The sequence below is a fragment of the Vulpes lagopus genome, chromosome 10 (genome assembly GCF_018345385.1).
Source record: "Vulpes lagopus strain Blue_001 chromosome 10, ASM1834538v1, whole genome shotgun sequence".
In the NCBI taxonomy this organism is placed as follows: Eukaryota; Metazoa; Chordata; class Mammalia; order Carnivora; family Canidae; genus Vulpes; species Vulpes lagopus.
This window is the reverse complement of record NC_054833.1, coordinates 22,585,917-22,600,764: the sequence shown is the minus strand read 5'-3', so window position 1 is coordinate 22,600,764 and position 14,848 is coordinate 22,585,917. Positions and strand designations below refer to the sequence as shown.

Below are 14,848 nucleotides of genomic sequence, written 5' to 3'. Positions count from 1 at the left end.
GCAGTGCACGGTAAGCACTCGCTTTTGTCAATCCTGTTCTTTTTCTTAACCTCATCATTTGCACCTCCCTTCAGCCATCTTTCTTTCAAAATAACTGGCTACCACAACAAGCAAGTTGCATTCCTCACAATCATCCTGCGAGGTCAGTGTAAGTAGCCCCGTTTAAATCATGAGAAAACCAGAACTGACTCAGGTTTCAAATCTGTCTGAAGCTGCCTTGTTTCACTGCAATGTCCTACCTGGTTTGCTCCCGTATCATGAACTCAAGGGCGTGGCGTCCACGTCAAGGTATGGAAGATGACCCAGCATGTGTTATTTCTCCACTTGTACCTGGACCTCCCCAAAGAAGCTTTTCTGCCCAACCCAACAAACAGAAGTCACTATTTTCTCCATCAGGCTATATGCAGTGTGCTTGGTAGAGTTAGGACACCCACACTCACTCTCTGTGTGCAGAGCCAGGCAGGCTCAAGCCTCAGTCGCCAGCAATGAACCAGGAAAGAGAGAGTTGGGGTGAAAGATGGTAACGTAGAGATGCAAACTCTGTCCCAGCCTATAACTCAAATATTACAGGAGTATTTTTATTCGTGCCTTTAGTCTATGTCTTATGCACGTACATAGTCTATATGTTATACGCACACATGACAACCTAAAAGGGGCATTTGGTTCTACTCTGAAAGGTGCTACTTTTCCACCTTGACGACAGCCATATCACTTTGCCTTAGGGCCTGATAAGGTGCCATAAGCCCACTCTGTTTGTCCTTCTCTGTACCAGACTTGGGGGGGAGGGTCCCTCTGGAAGGTACAGGATGATCAAGTAGCAGTACCGATCGATAGGTAATTAAGTGCTCCGGGCCAGTAGCGATGTGTCACTTCTCACAACTCACGGGCCAGAACTAGATACATGGAACCAGGGAAGTCCTTTAGAGCAGAGGTTGGCACACCATAGGCTGTGGACCAAATTCGGTCCAATGTTTATTTTTGTAAATACAGTGTTACTGGACCACCCATCTGTTTATGTATCATCTGTGGCTGCTTTCATGCTACAACGGCAGAGCTGAGTTAGTTATGTGAGAAACCATACGGCCCCAAAGCCTAAAACAGTTACCACCTGGCCTGGTACAGAAAAAGAGTGCTGCAGTAAGGGAGGGTGCAGGGAGCAAAAGCCTCTGCCAAGCAAGCATGGGGTTGTGCTGGCACCCCCATGGCTGGCTCAGGTGGTCGCATCTGACTCTTGGTTTTGGCTCAGGTCGTGATCTCAGGATCCTGAGATGGAGCCTCACATCAGGCTCAGCACTCAGCAGGGAGTCTGACTGGGATTCTTTCTCTCCCTCCCCCTCTGCCCTCCCCTGTCTTATTCTTGTGTGTGTGAGTGTCCATGCTCTCTTTCTCTTTCAAATAAAATTAAATAAATAAATAAATAAATAAATAAATAAATAAATAAATATCTATAAAACAAAACAAAAGGATGGGATTGCGTTGATTACCATTCATGGGCAAACCCTCAGACCAAAGGGCACAGGGCTCACTTAACAAATGTTTCTTCCATGCCAGTTATTAGGACATCACAGCGGGCAAGATAAACTCAATCTCTGCCCTTCAGGAATTTAAAATTGTGTGTCAGGATAAAGATGGGGCATGAGGGAAAGAGAAGGCACAGAAATATGTAAAAAGGCAATTACGGGCCAAATAACGCTGGTATATTCGCAGGGAAGTGAAACGAATGAATTGTAGCTATAAAGGTCAACACACATGCATCTGGGGAATAATGTAGAGTGCAAAACAGTGCTGTATGATTCGACTTGCTAAAAGCCCCAAGCCATGCAAAATGAAATGATATACTGTTTATGGATCCTAAAAGATGAAGCAAATTGTAAGGAAAAGCAAGGTAAGGAGTTAACACCAAAGCCAGGCTCAGGGTTAGCGGGAGGGTGGCAAGGAGACAGAGGTGGCCCGGAGGGGCATACAGGGTATTTCATAAGACACGACCATATTCCTTTCCTAGAACTGAGTGATGAGCAAGCAAATGTGCATGGTGTCAGGATCCTTCATGTCTGATCTGTATTTCGCTAGCTCTCTTGTATCTTCTAGATACTGAAGCGAACTAAGTTTTACAAGGAGAATCAATGTGATGAGCACTAGCGTTCGGTAAGAAAGACCCTGGGGAGTGCTGTGGGCACACAGAGGAGGGACCACTCACTCGGATGCTGTGGCTGGTAGGGGAATCCCTAGAGAAAACAATACATGCCCCTTGAGGACTGGAGCAAATTTCACCCTGAGAAAAAGTCTGGAAAGCATGTTCTAGCAAAGACTAGCCCGTGCAAGAGTCCAGAGATGCAACAGATTACAAAGTTCTCAAGGAACTGAAACCAGCAAACCAAGTGCTGCGTAGGGAAAGCAGGCTGGCAGGGGTCCCCAGGGCCCACGCTAGTGAGCTTTGCCAGCCACGGCGGAAAAGTGTGCACTTTATTCCAAAAGCAACTTGAACCTTTGAAAGATTTAAGCCAGAGAGTGTAGAGACATGATCAGAGCTGTTCTTTTGAAAAGACTGTTCTTGCTGGGGCACCATCAGGTTACTCTGCTACCCTCAAGTCCCCTCCGGTGTCTGCTGGGCTGAGGACAATGCCCGTTCCTGGATGTGTGTGTGTGTAGCAATGACCTGCACCCCTACTACTTAAATGAGCAAAACCAAGACAGTGTCAAGGCCAAAATGACCAGGTGCTTCATTAATATAGCAGATGCTTATTGACTATAGACCATGATAAGCAGAAATGTAGAAGTTTGGGGTAGGCCAATTTTTTGTACTTTGAAATAAATACTAGTGCACTAGTATAGGTAAGCAAGTATCAGTAAACTAGCTTACAATGGTGAAGAAGCGCCACGGTGAATCTCTTTCAGAGCAGATGATCCCTCCCTAAAATAATCTCCTACCATATGTCAACTTTATAATAATAGATTTTTAAATCTATCATTCTCATTTTATTTATTTTTTAAAGATTTAATTTATTCATGAGAGACACACAGAGAGAGAGAGAGAGAGGCAGAGACACAGGCAGAGGGAGAAGCAGGCTCCATGCAGGGAGCCCGACGGGGGACTCGATCCCAGGACCCCGGGGTCACGACCTGAGCCAAAGACAGACGCTCAACCGCTGAGCCCCCCAGGCGTCCCTATCATTCTCATTTTTAACAAGCATTCTGTCTCAAAATGCCTAATTCTGATAAATAAGTAAATAAATAAATATTTTTAAAAAGCTTGATTCTTTGAAAGTATAGCTAAGTGAAGACTATAAGCACTCCAAGTGCTCTTAACTCATAGCAAAGGAAAATCAGTTAACAGCCACGGTTCTCTAGCAGCAAGAACAAACATGGGTATACAGGATGCTACAAAGAAAACAAAACAGAAGACCAGCCCTGACTCCTGGTTTCATCATCACACCACTCCGTCCAAACTTGTACTTTAATTACTAAATAATGACTGTGTTTTTTGCCTCCTGTTACTTCTATTTGGAAAAAAAAAAAGTCAAAATCATCTTTTATTTGTTAATGCAGACAGTACTTTAGGCCGGGTCTCCAAAGATCGTCTCCGAAGAGGAGTTCTCAACACTGTACGACCGGCGACTCTGGTCCAGGGGATGCAAAAGAACTGAGAGCAGGGCCTCCAAGTTGGACAGCCACGTTGACGGCAGCGTTACTCATCACAGCCAAGAGGCAGACGAACGCTAAGTGTCCGCCAACAGGTAAGCGGATAAACAAAACGTGGTGTGGACGTACAATGGAACATTATTCAGCCTCAACAAGGAAGGAACTTCACACACGGGGTGGACCCTGAAGACATTTTGCCAAGTGAAATAAGTGAGTCACAAAAGGACAAATGCTGGATGATTCCACTTCCATGAGGTCCCTAGGGTTGGTCAAGCTCATGCAGAAGGCAGAAGGGTGGTCATCAGACCAGGGGCAGGGTGGGCGCGGAGGGGGCGTTAGTGTTTCGTGGGTGTAGGAGAGAGATGGTGGTGACGGTGCACAACGGTGAGAGCGCACCTAACGTCACCGAGCTGTACACTTCAAAATGGTGAGAGTGCTAAATCTTACGTTATGTGTGTTTTATCACAATAAAGCAAAGAGTTCCAAAATACGGATGCCTGAATGAACCACACAACTGCTGAGGCTGTTATAGGCTAGCCTCGTCCCTCATTGCTGGACCTCATTGTCTTGGTGCCCTTAGAGGTCTGCGGGCTCCTCGGGGGAGTCTCCCAAGGTCACGGCAAGGGCTCGGCCAGGGGTCAGGGCCTCCCGATCCACCTAGCGATGGTTCCCACACGCACACCTGCTACCGGCCCATATGGGAAACAGAAACCTCTGTCTTCCAAGAACACTTAGTTGCCAGGATGCACTCGAGGTGGGATGTTGTGAGGGCAAAATCTGGTCGCCAATTTTTTTTTTTTTTTAATTTCTTCTCTAGAGAACATCCACAGAAGAATCCACTAGGCTGCCAAACCACAGCAACAAGTGACCCTGCTCTGAGCTCAAGCAGCCTGCTGCCAAACTAAACGCATCGCACTCTCACCGACACGGCAAGCAAGCTGCCCACGAAACACCAGTCCCTGCTGGACACGGAGAAGAGAGGTCAATACGTTTTTAAAAGTATCTTTCCTAGGGCTACCTGGGCAGCCCAGTCGGTTGAGCATCTGCTTTGGGTTTAGGTCTTGATCCCAGGGTCCTGGGGTCGAGCCCCACGTTGTCGGGCTCCCCGCTCAGTCGGAGTCTGCTTCTCCGTCTCCCACTAACCCTGCCCCCTGCTCATGCTCTCACTTCCCCTCTAGTTCTCTCCCAAATGAATAAATAAAAAGTCTTTAAGGAAAATACCTTTCCTAGATCTGTAATTACTGGCAAGATGAATTCTTAAATGACCCAACTCAACATTAGGTGGAAGTGTGACACCGATGCCACCAAGGCTCAGAAAGCATGGTAGGGGTTTAGAAAGGGGCTGGAAGGAAGGTGAGGGGGGAGGCAGGAAGGGCTGCCTGGAGGAGGCGGCCCTCGCAGGCACCTCGGAGGGAGGGGGCAGACAGGCCTCCCAGCTGAAGAGAGAGAAGAAAAAAGGAAAAACTCACTTGTTCCCCAGAAACCATAAATAGGGCCAACATGTATGAACTCTGCGAGGGGCCCCTTGTAACTGCTTTCTCCCTGTTCCGCCAGGAAAAGTTGGCTTCTTCGGAAGGTCGGGGGAGGGGCTCAGGACAGAGCAGGCGTGGGAGGCTCGAGGTCCATGTGAGAGCCCCGTTCTCAGGGCCCCAGAGGGGGCAGGGCCTCAAGCACCCCCCCCAGCCCACGGCCCGGGCCCCCCACAGGCAGGCCAAGCGTGGCTGGAGGCGGCCCCAGGGCTCAGGTGAAGAAAGGGCGTCCGCAGGACCCAGCAAGCCCGCTTCTGGGGGGAAGGCCAAGGGACCGAAACCCCCAGAACGTGTGCAGCCACGTTCACCGCGGCGTGACTCACCCCGGAGCGTGCAGCCCCCGGGGCCGGGCCGGATGGCGGGGCACACACGCGGCCGTGTGCACACGTGCTGGAGCACCGCCGAGGCCCGGAAAGGGACGGTGCGGCGCAGGCTGCGGCCCGGGGGAGCCCCGAGGACGTCGTGCTGAGTGCGACAGGCCAGTCACCAAAGGCCGCTCGCTGGAGGAGTCCCCCCGGAGGGCCCTCGGGTCGTCAGGGTCACGGGGACGGGAAATAAAAGGGCGGCAGCCGAGCAGGGGGGGTCCCTGTCCGCCGGGGACAGAGGCTCTGTCGCAAATGGATGGTGGTGACAGTCGCACAATGTGAACGTACGTGACACACTTAGACACGGTTGAGAGCGTCCATCGTACGCATTTTTCCACCACAATTAAAAAAATTTTTTTAGAGTATAGGCAAAGAATGAGAGTGCGAACAGAGAACCGACCTGGGGCGTCCGGGTGGACCTCAGGGAAGGCCTCCCTGCGGGGGGGGGGGGGGCAGGTGTCCACGCAGGGCTCCGGCCCCTCTCGTTTCCACAACTCCCCGGCCACTCCCCACAGGTTTACCTCTTCAGGCTGTTTTCGGGCAACCGCCTCCGCCTCCAACCTCAGGAAGGACAAAACTCGTCAGGGTGATGGAGCTAAGGCACCTCACTGGTCCCGGGGTGGGGGTGGGGGGTGACTGGTGACAGCGTCGCACACGCCGTGTGCACCAGTCTCGCGGGAAGGTGTGCACCGAAGTCCTGGCCACCGCTGGGAACCCCCCATTAGCAGCTGCGAGGAACAAGTACCCGCCAGAACTGGTGGCAGAGATCTGCCCTGCTGGTGGCATTTTTCCTCCTAACTCTGTGAACTTGTGGTCACTTGTCTTCAGAAGAGGACACTCAGCCAGTCAAAGGGGGAGCTAATATACGAGAGTGACGTCGTAATTTTGTGCCCAGTTTGGGATGAAATGATCCGGCTTCTGCTGGCATGGCATTACCAGGCCAGCCACCACCGTCTGTCTGGTGGCTCACTTGGAACGGGTACCAGCCTGGAAGCCACAGCCAGGCACCAGGGAATAGGGCTCCCTCCACAACCTCTTGGCCTAAACTCAATCCTGCATCCAGGGACACTGAGGAAGAAGAGGCCTGGAAGGAAAACCCGTGACTGCCTGGAAAATTCACACACGCTCGCTCAGCCATCTCAACTGGCTTCAAATCACAGGAGGCACTAACCAGACTTGTAAAGCTTCCCCTCCAGGAGAGCGGAGAGGGATCGAGGCACATCCTGCATTCCTCCATCCACCTCGCTGCCTCTTTCCTCCAGGCCCGAAGCCTAGCCAAGTCCCCATTCAAACCCTACATGGGGGACACCCGGGGGGCTCAGCGGTTGAGCATCTGCCTTCGACCCATGGCCTGATCCTGGGGTCCTGCGATCGAGTCCTGCATCGGGCTCCCTGCATGGAGCCTGCTTCTCCCTCTGCCTGTGTCTGTGCCTCTCTCTCTCTCTCTCTGTGTGTCTCTCATGAATAAATAAATAAAATCTTTAAAACAAACAAACCAATCAACCCTCCATGGGCAGGCCCAGAATCCCATTCACATCTGCACTGACCTCAGTCCACAGGCTCCTCCATGAGGAAATGTCCTCAGAGCCCAGAGCAAACCTATTTCTCCCCCAGAGCCAGAGTGATGGGGTCTACCTCACGCTCACCTGCAGGTATAAATATCTGCAAAGGAGAGCCCTAGCCGAAGAGACATCCCCCTGCAGCCACCCTGTCTCCAATTCATGATCAACCTGTGTTCTATATGAAAGGCTGGATAAAAACCAGGGAGCTGGCATGTGCCCCCTCCCACTGGACACTTGGCATTCCCAAGTCTGGGATACATCACCGGACCCTGAGGCAGGATATATAGAATTCTGCTTTCTTTATTTTCAAAACATTAGTTTCGGGTTCTATGGGCTTAAATTAAATGCTGGCTGTGGGTCAAACCACTGGCTGGACAACATTAGAACCAAGAAGCTGGAGTCCTGCCTAAAAGCCCCACACGCCAGTACGAGTGAACCAGAATACTTACTGTTGATGTTGGTTCCACTCCTTAAATGAATTTGCTGAACTGCATGGATGGAATATGGAGGAACAATATCCTGACTCTTTATTATGATGAAGAGTTCCTCAAACTTATGAGAAACCCGATGAGATGTCTTTTCCCATCTTTTAGTGAGATGTGTTACTCATCCCTCCAAAGTTCTTGTTGGGTTATTGGTCTACTGGGCAGGCACCATGGGACACATAGAGGATGTGAGATCAGCTCTGTCCCGTCTTGTGGAAAATGATGAAGAGACTGCTAATGAACCACGGAGAAATCGACTAAGAACGGTGAGGAAAGGATGATTGGTGACCCAACATCCTCATTCTTGACCAGCCCCAAGTTTTACGCCCGTTAAAACATTATCTGCACACCAATGTCCTCACCAAGTCACCGAGGCCTCATTGTGACTGCTACCAGCTCCTTCATCAATGGTGGTGGGGCATGGTTGAGCTCATTTTTTTTTTAAATTTTTTTAATTTTTTTTTTATTTATTATTTATGATAGTCACACACACACACACAGAGAGAGAGAGAGGCAGAGACACAGGCAGAGGGAGAAGCAGGCTCCATGCACCGGGAGCCCGACGTGGGATTCGATCCCCGGTCTCCAGGATCACGCCCTGGGCCAAAGGCAGGCGCCAAACCGCTGCACCACCCAGGGATCCCTGAGCTCATTTTTAAATCCAACCAACTCTTTTGGTGTCCTGCCCAAATCGATCTAGCACACGAGGGGGTCACGAGAAATCTGAGCACGTTATCTCTACTATTTACAACCGCCAAACGACAACTTCAGTTGTCCTTCACCCTTACGCTTACTACGTGGGAATTGAACTAACAAGCTCCGGCCCTTCCGGCGTTACTTTTTTACGATCACACACCTACATCTATTCTGTACTGCGTATAGATTTCCATCATGTTCCATGAATTCATTCAATGCATCCAACTCATATTGAAATAACCTTTCTGTACCAGAGACACAAGACATAGTAGAGAAAAAGAATGGTGAGGGGCTGCTTTTGTGCAGCTCACTCTAGAGTGGGCGAGCGGTATGCGTGGAAATGCAAATAAATAGGTGTATTTTCAAGGAGTGGTAGGTGTTGAGAACAAGGCAGATGATTCTAAAGGAACTGTGGCCTGCTGATTGGACAGATGGTCTGAGAAAGCTCTGCAGATGTCATATGAGCAGAATCAAGGTGACAAGACATGGCTGGGCCCGCAGAGGTCAGGGAGGCAGCATTTCTGGCAGAGGGAAAGGGTTGTATAAATGACCTAGGGGACAAGTGAGAGCTAGCATGTAAAGGAACAAAAGAAGGCCAATTTGGAATATGGTATGAGAGCAACCGGTGTCAGACCACACAAAACCTTCCGGGCCATGGTCCGGAGTTTACACGGCACGATAAAAGCTGTTGGAGGGAGTGGCAAAGACCACCAGCCATCCCTGACCCCCCCTGCCCCCTTCCTGCAGGCATATGTCTGTACAAAACAAGACAGCATTTTCCAGCTTGCAGTTGGGCCTGGGCAGGTCACTGAGCTATGGCTAGACGGATGTAGGAAGTGGCACCTGCCAGTTCTGGGAAGTGACCTTAATGGGAAGGAGTGCTCCCTCCTCTTCTTGGCCACTCCTCTGCTGCCTGGACATGGATGCACGTGGTGGCCGGATTAGCAAACAAGGAGAGTCTGCAGCCCTAGTGTCACGAGATGCCCCCTGGAAGCCCCGGACAGACTACGTTGGTGGCAGAAATAAACTTCTACTCTGTTTAAATCCCCGTTGTTCTGGTTTTCAGTCTTTTACCGTGAAGCCACTGCGAACCAACATGCAGTGCTTGAAGCAGGCGAGCATGAGGTGTGATTCACGCTGTAGAAGTGTCACCCTGGGTGACAAAGGGGAGAATCCATTGAAGAGGTGCGGGCAGGAGGCAGGCAGATGGGTCAGGAAGCTACTGTGATTCGCCAGGCAAGAAAGGCTTTGCCTCAGGGGGCTGCTGTGGAGGTGGAGAGAAACCGAGAGACTCAGAATACAATCTGGAGGAAGAGCTCAGGGGACAGGCTGACCACAGAAGAGGGAGGAAAGGGGGACTCGAACATCCCCGCCTGAGCACCTGCGTGGGTGGTGGGTCTCCTCACTGCGATGAGGAAAGACCAGGCAGCAGGAGGCCCGAGGATGTGGGAGGGTGAGGGGACTATGCTGGCCACGGTGGAACCGTATGCCTCTGGAATAGCCACCAGGCAGCTGGATATGTGAGTTTAGAAATTGGTGGGGAGGGACCCCTGGGTGGCTCAGCAGTTTAGCGCCTGCCTTTGGCCCAGGGCACAATCCTGGAGTCCTGGGATCGAGTCCCACCTTGGGCTCCCGGCATGGAGCCTGCTTCTCCCTCCTCCTGTGTCTCTGCCTCTCTCTCGCTCTCTCTCTCTCCCTATCATAAATAAATAAATAAATAATCTTTTTTTTTAAAAAAAGAACTTGGTGGGGAGGTCAAAACAGATGATATAAATCATACGGAGATGATTTAATGTCGTGTTTCTAGCAGATCTACCAATAGAGTAGATCTCCAGCCACTTGCAGCTACTTAAATTTAACTAATTAAAATGAACAAGATTTTAATTAACAATTATAGACTCAGCTCTTCAGTCGCAGGAGCCACATCTCTAAGGTGATCAGCGGTTACGGCCCTGGCCAGCGCACAGAGACAATGCTTCCCTCATTACAGCAACGAGAAGCTGGTTTGGGAAGCGCTGGTCCGAACCTCTTTAGAGATAGTTTATGGGGCGCCTGGGTGGCTCAGTCAGCTAAGCGCCCGACTGTTGGTTTCCGCTCAGGTTGTGATTTCAGCATCATGAGACCGGGCCCTGCATCAGGCTCCTGCTCAGCTTGGAGTCTGCTTGGGACTCGCTCTCCCTTTCCCACTGGCCCTGCCCCTGCTCGCTCTTTCTCTCTTCCTCTAAAATAAATCTTAAAAAAAAAAAAAAAAGAAAGAAAGAAAGAAATAGTATTCCGATCTATTTGCCTTGCCTCATGGGATTATGTATGAAAGAGAATGAGACAGAAAAAAAGGAAGCATACATTTTCCCGTTTGGCTTTTTCTTTTATAACGGACGTGCAACAGCTATCGTTCCTCCTCTTTTGCCCAAATGCTTCTGGTTCAGCTTTATAAACTGTTCGTCATAATTTTCAAGATTTGAGGAAATCATAGGGCTGCACAACTTTAGGTTTTCATTCGTTCTTTCATTCTGAGTTGCCGTAGGGTGCTGGAGGCGGCCTCGCCTGGCCTCACGGCCCCCTCTCTGCACTCCACACCGACGCCAGAGCAGCCGTGATGGAGTGGAAGAGCCAACTGTGCAAACATTTGCTTCCACTGTCACAAGACCAAAAGGAAATATGCCAAAAAGGAGAATCTGGAAAAACAGCAAAAGAGCAATTATCCCCTGAAGAGAACATGAAATAAGACCCTCCAGTGACTTCACAAAGGAAATGGAAAATAAGATCCAACCACGAACAGGTCAGAGAACACCACTGTGTCCTTGGGTAATGATTACAAAGGGAAAAACGGGATTTGGGCACCGTGATACCCTGGGACTTCAGCTTGGGACTCCCTGGGTGGCGCCTTCCGTAATTCAATTAAACCTTTTTAAAGAGCAAGATTCACGTATCGTAGAGTAACTTGCTTCTCTCCGCCAATTCCGAGCTCACGTGAACGTTCTAACAATAATCCTTCTATGTGGCTAGCAGGCTCTAGTGTGTGAGCCTCGAGAAACCACCTAGAACATGAGGAAGTTGTATGATGATTCCAAAGACCATCCAGTCAGTGACAAAATGTCAAGAAGAGGAGTGGTTTTGGTAAATCTCGTTTATGGGAACCACAGATTAAGAAGATGTGTTCTGCAGTCAACTTTCGCCCGGGATGCCATAGACTTCAAAGGGGGAAATTGTTCTGCCAAACTTGTTAAACTGCACAAACTAGTATTGCTTTCTGGCAGCCCGTGGCACAAGAAGGGAAGGACCCCTAGAGTTCTCTCCCCAAAACAGAGAACAAAAACCTGGCGATGGCTCCCCACTGCCCACAGAGAAAGCCCAAACATCTTGCTTCCTTGGCCTGAGCTCTCTGGGAAAGCCTTCCCAGCCCCTCCTCTGTGGCATCTCTGCATGGCTCCCACCGTCAAGAGGGCAGATCCGGGCTGGCCAGGCTCCCCAGTGAGAGGGGCGAGGTCAGCGTTGAGAAGGTGCCTTCCCCTCAGCATGTTGGGAGCAAGGCCAGAGAGCCACGGCGGAAGCTGACCTGTGAAAGGGACAGGGGAGCACGGAGCAGACCTGAGCACGTCGTCTGCACCATCATGAAGTGGGAAAGGGAGCAGGAGGAGAGAGGACCAGGGAGAGTGGGTCACCCAGGTGGGGCCACCCTCGAGGACACCGACTTCAGAAGTGGGGTGGGAAGACCATGGTCATCTGTGGATGCATTCTTGGCAATCTACAAGAATTTCTAAATTTTATGTCCTACTGTCAGTGAAAATGTTAGTCTATGTTAACATCAAGTATAACCTGGCTCATGCGGATGAGCTGCCTGTAACCCAGGGTGGGCCTGAGATGCTCAAGCCCACGTCGCATCTAGAGGTCCACTCCCGAAGGCTGCATGAACGCTGGCTGCAAGTGGTCTGCATACAGTGGCAGGAGAACTGCGTGGCCGCACGTGTACGACGGGACAGGCATAAGGACCTCGGCGGGGCCTGGCGTCAGGCAGAGGATGTGAGTTTTGCACCTGCCGTCTCTGTGAAGGCCAACTTCGTCGGCACTGGAGTACCAGGAACAGGCAGGCGTGAAGGTTTCTAGTCTCGATGCCAGTCATAAATGGATTAAATACCAATTTAATGAATGTTTCAATAATGATGAATCTACCTTTATCTTCAAGAGGAGGAGGCAGGTTAGCAGAGCATCAAGGAGGCTCCCCTTCAGTGTGAGCGAGTGAGGCATCGGGCAGCAGGGGGAGCCGGCAAAGCCTTAGAACGGGTAACATCACTTTAGACAGCAAAATTCTGTGGAGAGGCATCATGTACGCTGGAATTTTTCAAGTCCAGAGGCCAAAGGAGATTAAATACGGAATTGAATCTGAAGCTTGGTCTTTCGCTATTTAACCCAACAAGGGCGAGCCGTGATTCTGTTTCATGGAAAGCCCTTCATCCATCACATTAAAGTACTGCTATTAATTTGGACTGTATTGGCTTCCAAATTGGATGTTGTTAACATTTTGACGTTACAGTTGGTTAGAAGTCATAGACACTAACGCAAACTCCTTACGGGATACTCTGTACACATTTAAATAAGCTTATAATAACATATTTTAAGACGAAGAAAAAGAGGACTGTTGGAAACAACCCAACAGCGACGATCACAGACCCCGGAGCCACACAGACCTGGCTTCCACTTCTGGCTCCTTTATTTTAATTTTTTTTAATTTTTTAAAATTTATTTATGATAGCCACAGAGAGAGAGAGAGAGAGAGAGAGAGAGAGAGAGAGGCAGAGACATAGGCAGATGGAGAAGCAGGCTCCATGCACTGGGAGCCCGACGTGGGATTCGCCCTGGGCCAAAGGCAGGCACTAAACCAGGGATCCCTTCTGGTTCCTTTAACTCTGGTGTAGGATCTTGGACAGGTTACCTCACCTACAAGTCAGGTTTCCATTTGTCAAATGGGGAAAGTAATGGTGCCCACACATAGACTTGTGGGGTGGGTGAAATGAAGGATTTATGTTGCATTAGCACAGCATCAGTGTGCATTGTAAAGGCCAGTATTAGCTCTTGCTTAAAGGACCCCCTAGTGAACTAGACAAGGTCTAGGGACTAGAGGTTTCAGTTTCCTTATCTGCAAAATGGGGCCATGAGTAGGCTCTACTTTATACAGTTGCTATGAAATTTAAAATATATGTGTGGAGGGGTATGTGTGTGTATGAATGAGTAACTTGGCATAGTATCTGAAATTAGAAAACGTTCAATACCTTATGATTGTCCCCAAACAACTATAGTCATGACTCTTCAGTTTCTCCTTTTCATTCCTTCACATCAGAGGCCTACTCACCGTGCTCTATACACACTAGGCATGTGCTGGAGCACACGAGGAGGGAGGTCAGCACACAAGGTTTCCCTCAACTATTCTGTTTTACCTTTGCTCGTCAGGGCTGCCTGTGATTCTTTCTAAAAGGAAAGAAGAGAGATTCTCTACCCACCCACCCATCCATCCATTCACCCACCAACCCATCCACCTGTCCATCTGTCTGTCCATCCATCCACCCATCCATCCATTCACCTACCCTCCACTCCATCCATCCATCGACCCATCCACCCACCCACCCACCCACCCATCCATCCACCATCCACTCACCCATCCACCCATCTATCCACCCACCCATCCATCCGTCCATCTGTCCACCCACCCATCTGTCCGTCCATCCATCCATCCATCCATCCACCCATCCACCCATCCATCCGTCCATCCGTCCACCCACCCATCCATCCACCTGTCCATCTGTCCGTCCATCATCCATCCACCCATCCATCCATTCACCCATCCATCCATTCACCCACCCACCCATCCATCCACCTGTCCATCTGTCCATCCATACATCCATCCATCCAAGTGAGGTATCATGAGATAGCAGACAAAATCATGCTTCAAGCATTGAGGCCAGCTAAACAGTGAGCCAGTGACCAGGGACAGAGGGCCAGGTGGCCTCCCGGCACCACCTCCCATATACCAAGGAAAAGCAGTCACAGGTGCCACCCTCCACAAAGAGGCCAATAATATATATCAACAAGACAAATCATTTGTACCCTCACCTGCTGCTCCATCTCAGGAGCCTCTGTGGTTGCAGCCCAGGGCCTCATATGTGCAGACAGCAATGCCAGCTTGACAAATGACAGAGATGTCAGGGAAGAATAGTCAGAAATTCCAAGTCACACCAGGATCTGCAACCGTCCTCTCTTTATTATGCAAAACTGCTGCGATGGCAGAAGGGTGGTGGGCTGGGCGGAAGAAGGGGCCCTAATTCCTGCCCTGCCCCCACTCTGACAAAGGTTTCCAGAGAGTTCTGAGCCCTTTCCCAGAACTTGCACAAAACAAAAGATCAAGCCCTGAGGCTTTCAAAAGGCACAGGTTGGGAGGGACACAGGCACCTTTCAGCTTTCAAAGAAGGGCGGGCGAGGCCAGCTCTGGTTGGACACACAGTACCCCTTTCTCCAAGAATCATCAAAGGCCCCAGGGTAGGAGGAAGGGACCTTGAACAGAACAGCAGCCTCGGTTGGGA

At 50.1% G+C, this 14,848-nt stretch overlaps 1 protein-coding gene across 5 annotated transcripts in view; it reads right to left on the bottom strand.

Moving 5' to 3' along the window:
• SLC22A23 (solute carrier family 22 member 23) overlaps window positions 1–14,848 on the bottom strand; it is a 163,108-nt gene that overhangs the window by 97,223 nt on the left and 51,037 nt on the right. Inside the window, exons 4-5 of one of the 5 annotated variants that reach the window (XM_041771628.1) lie at window positions 14,382–14,450; window positions 10,821–10,951 (exon numbers count right to left, since the gene is read on the bottom strand). The exons of 3 other annotated variants lie outside the window; for them this stretch is intronic. In XM_041771628.1, the coding sequence (XP_041627562.1) occupies window positions 14,395–14,450 (56 nt within the window). In that variant the 3' untranslated portion in view covers window positions 10,821–10,951; window positions 14,382–14,394. Of the gene's footprint in view, window positions 1–10,487; window positions 10,952–14,381; window positions 14,451–14,848 lie in introns of those variants that run through there. One more of the 5 variants, XM_041771626.1, reaches the window with a different exon arrangement.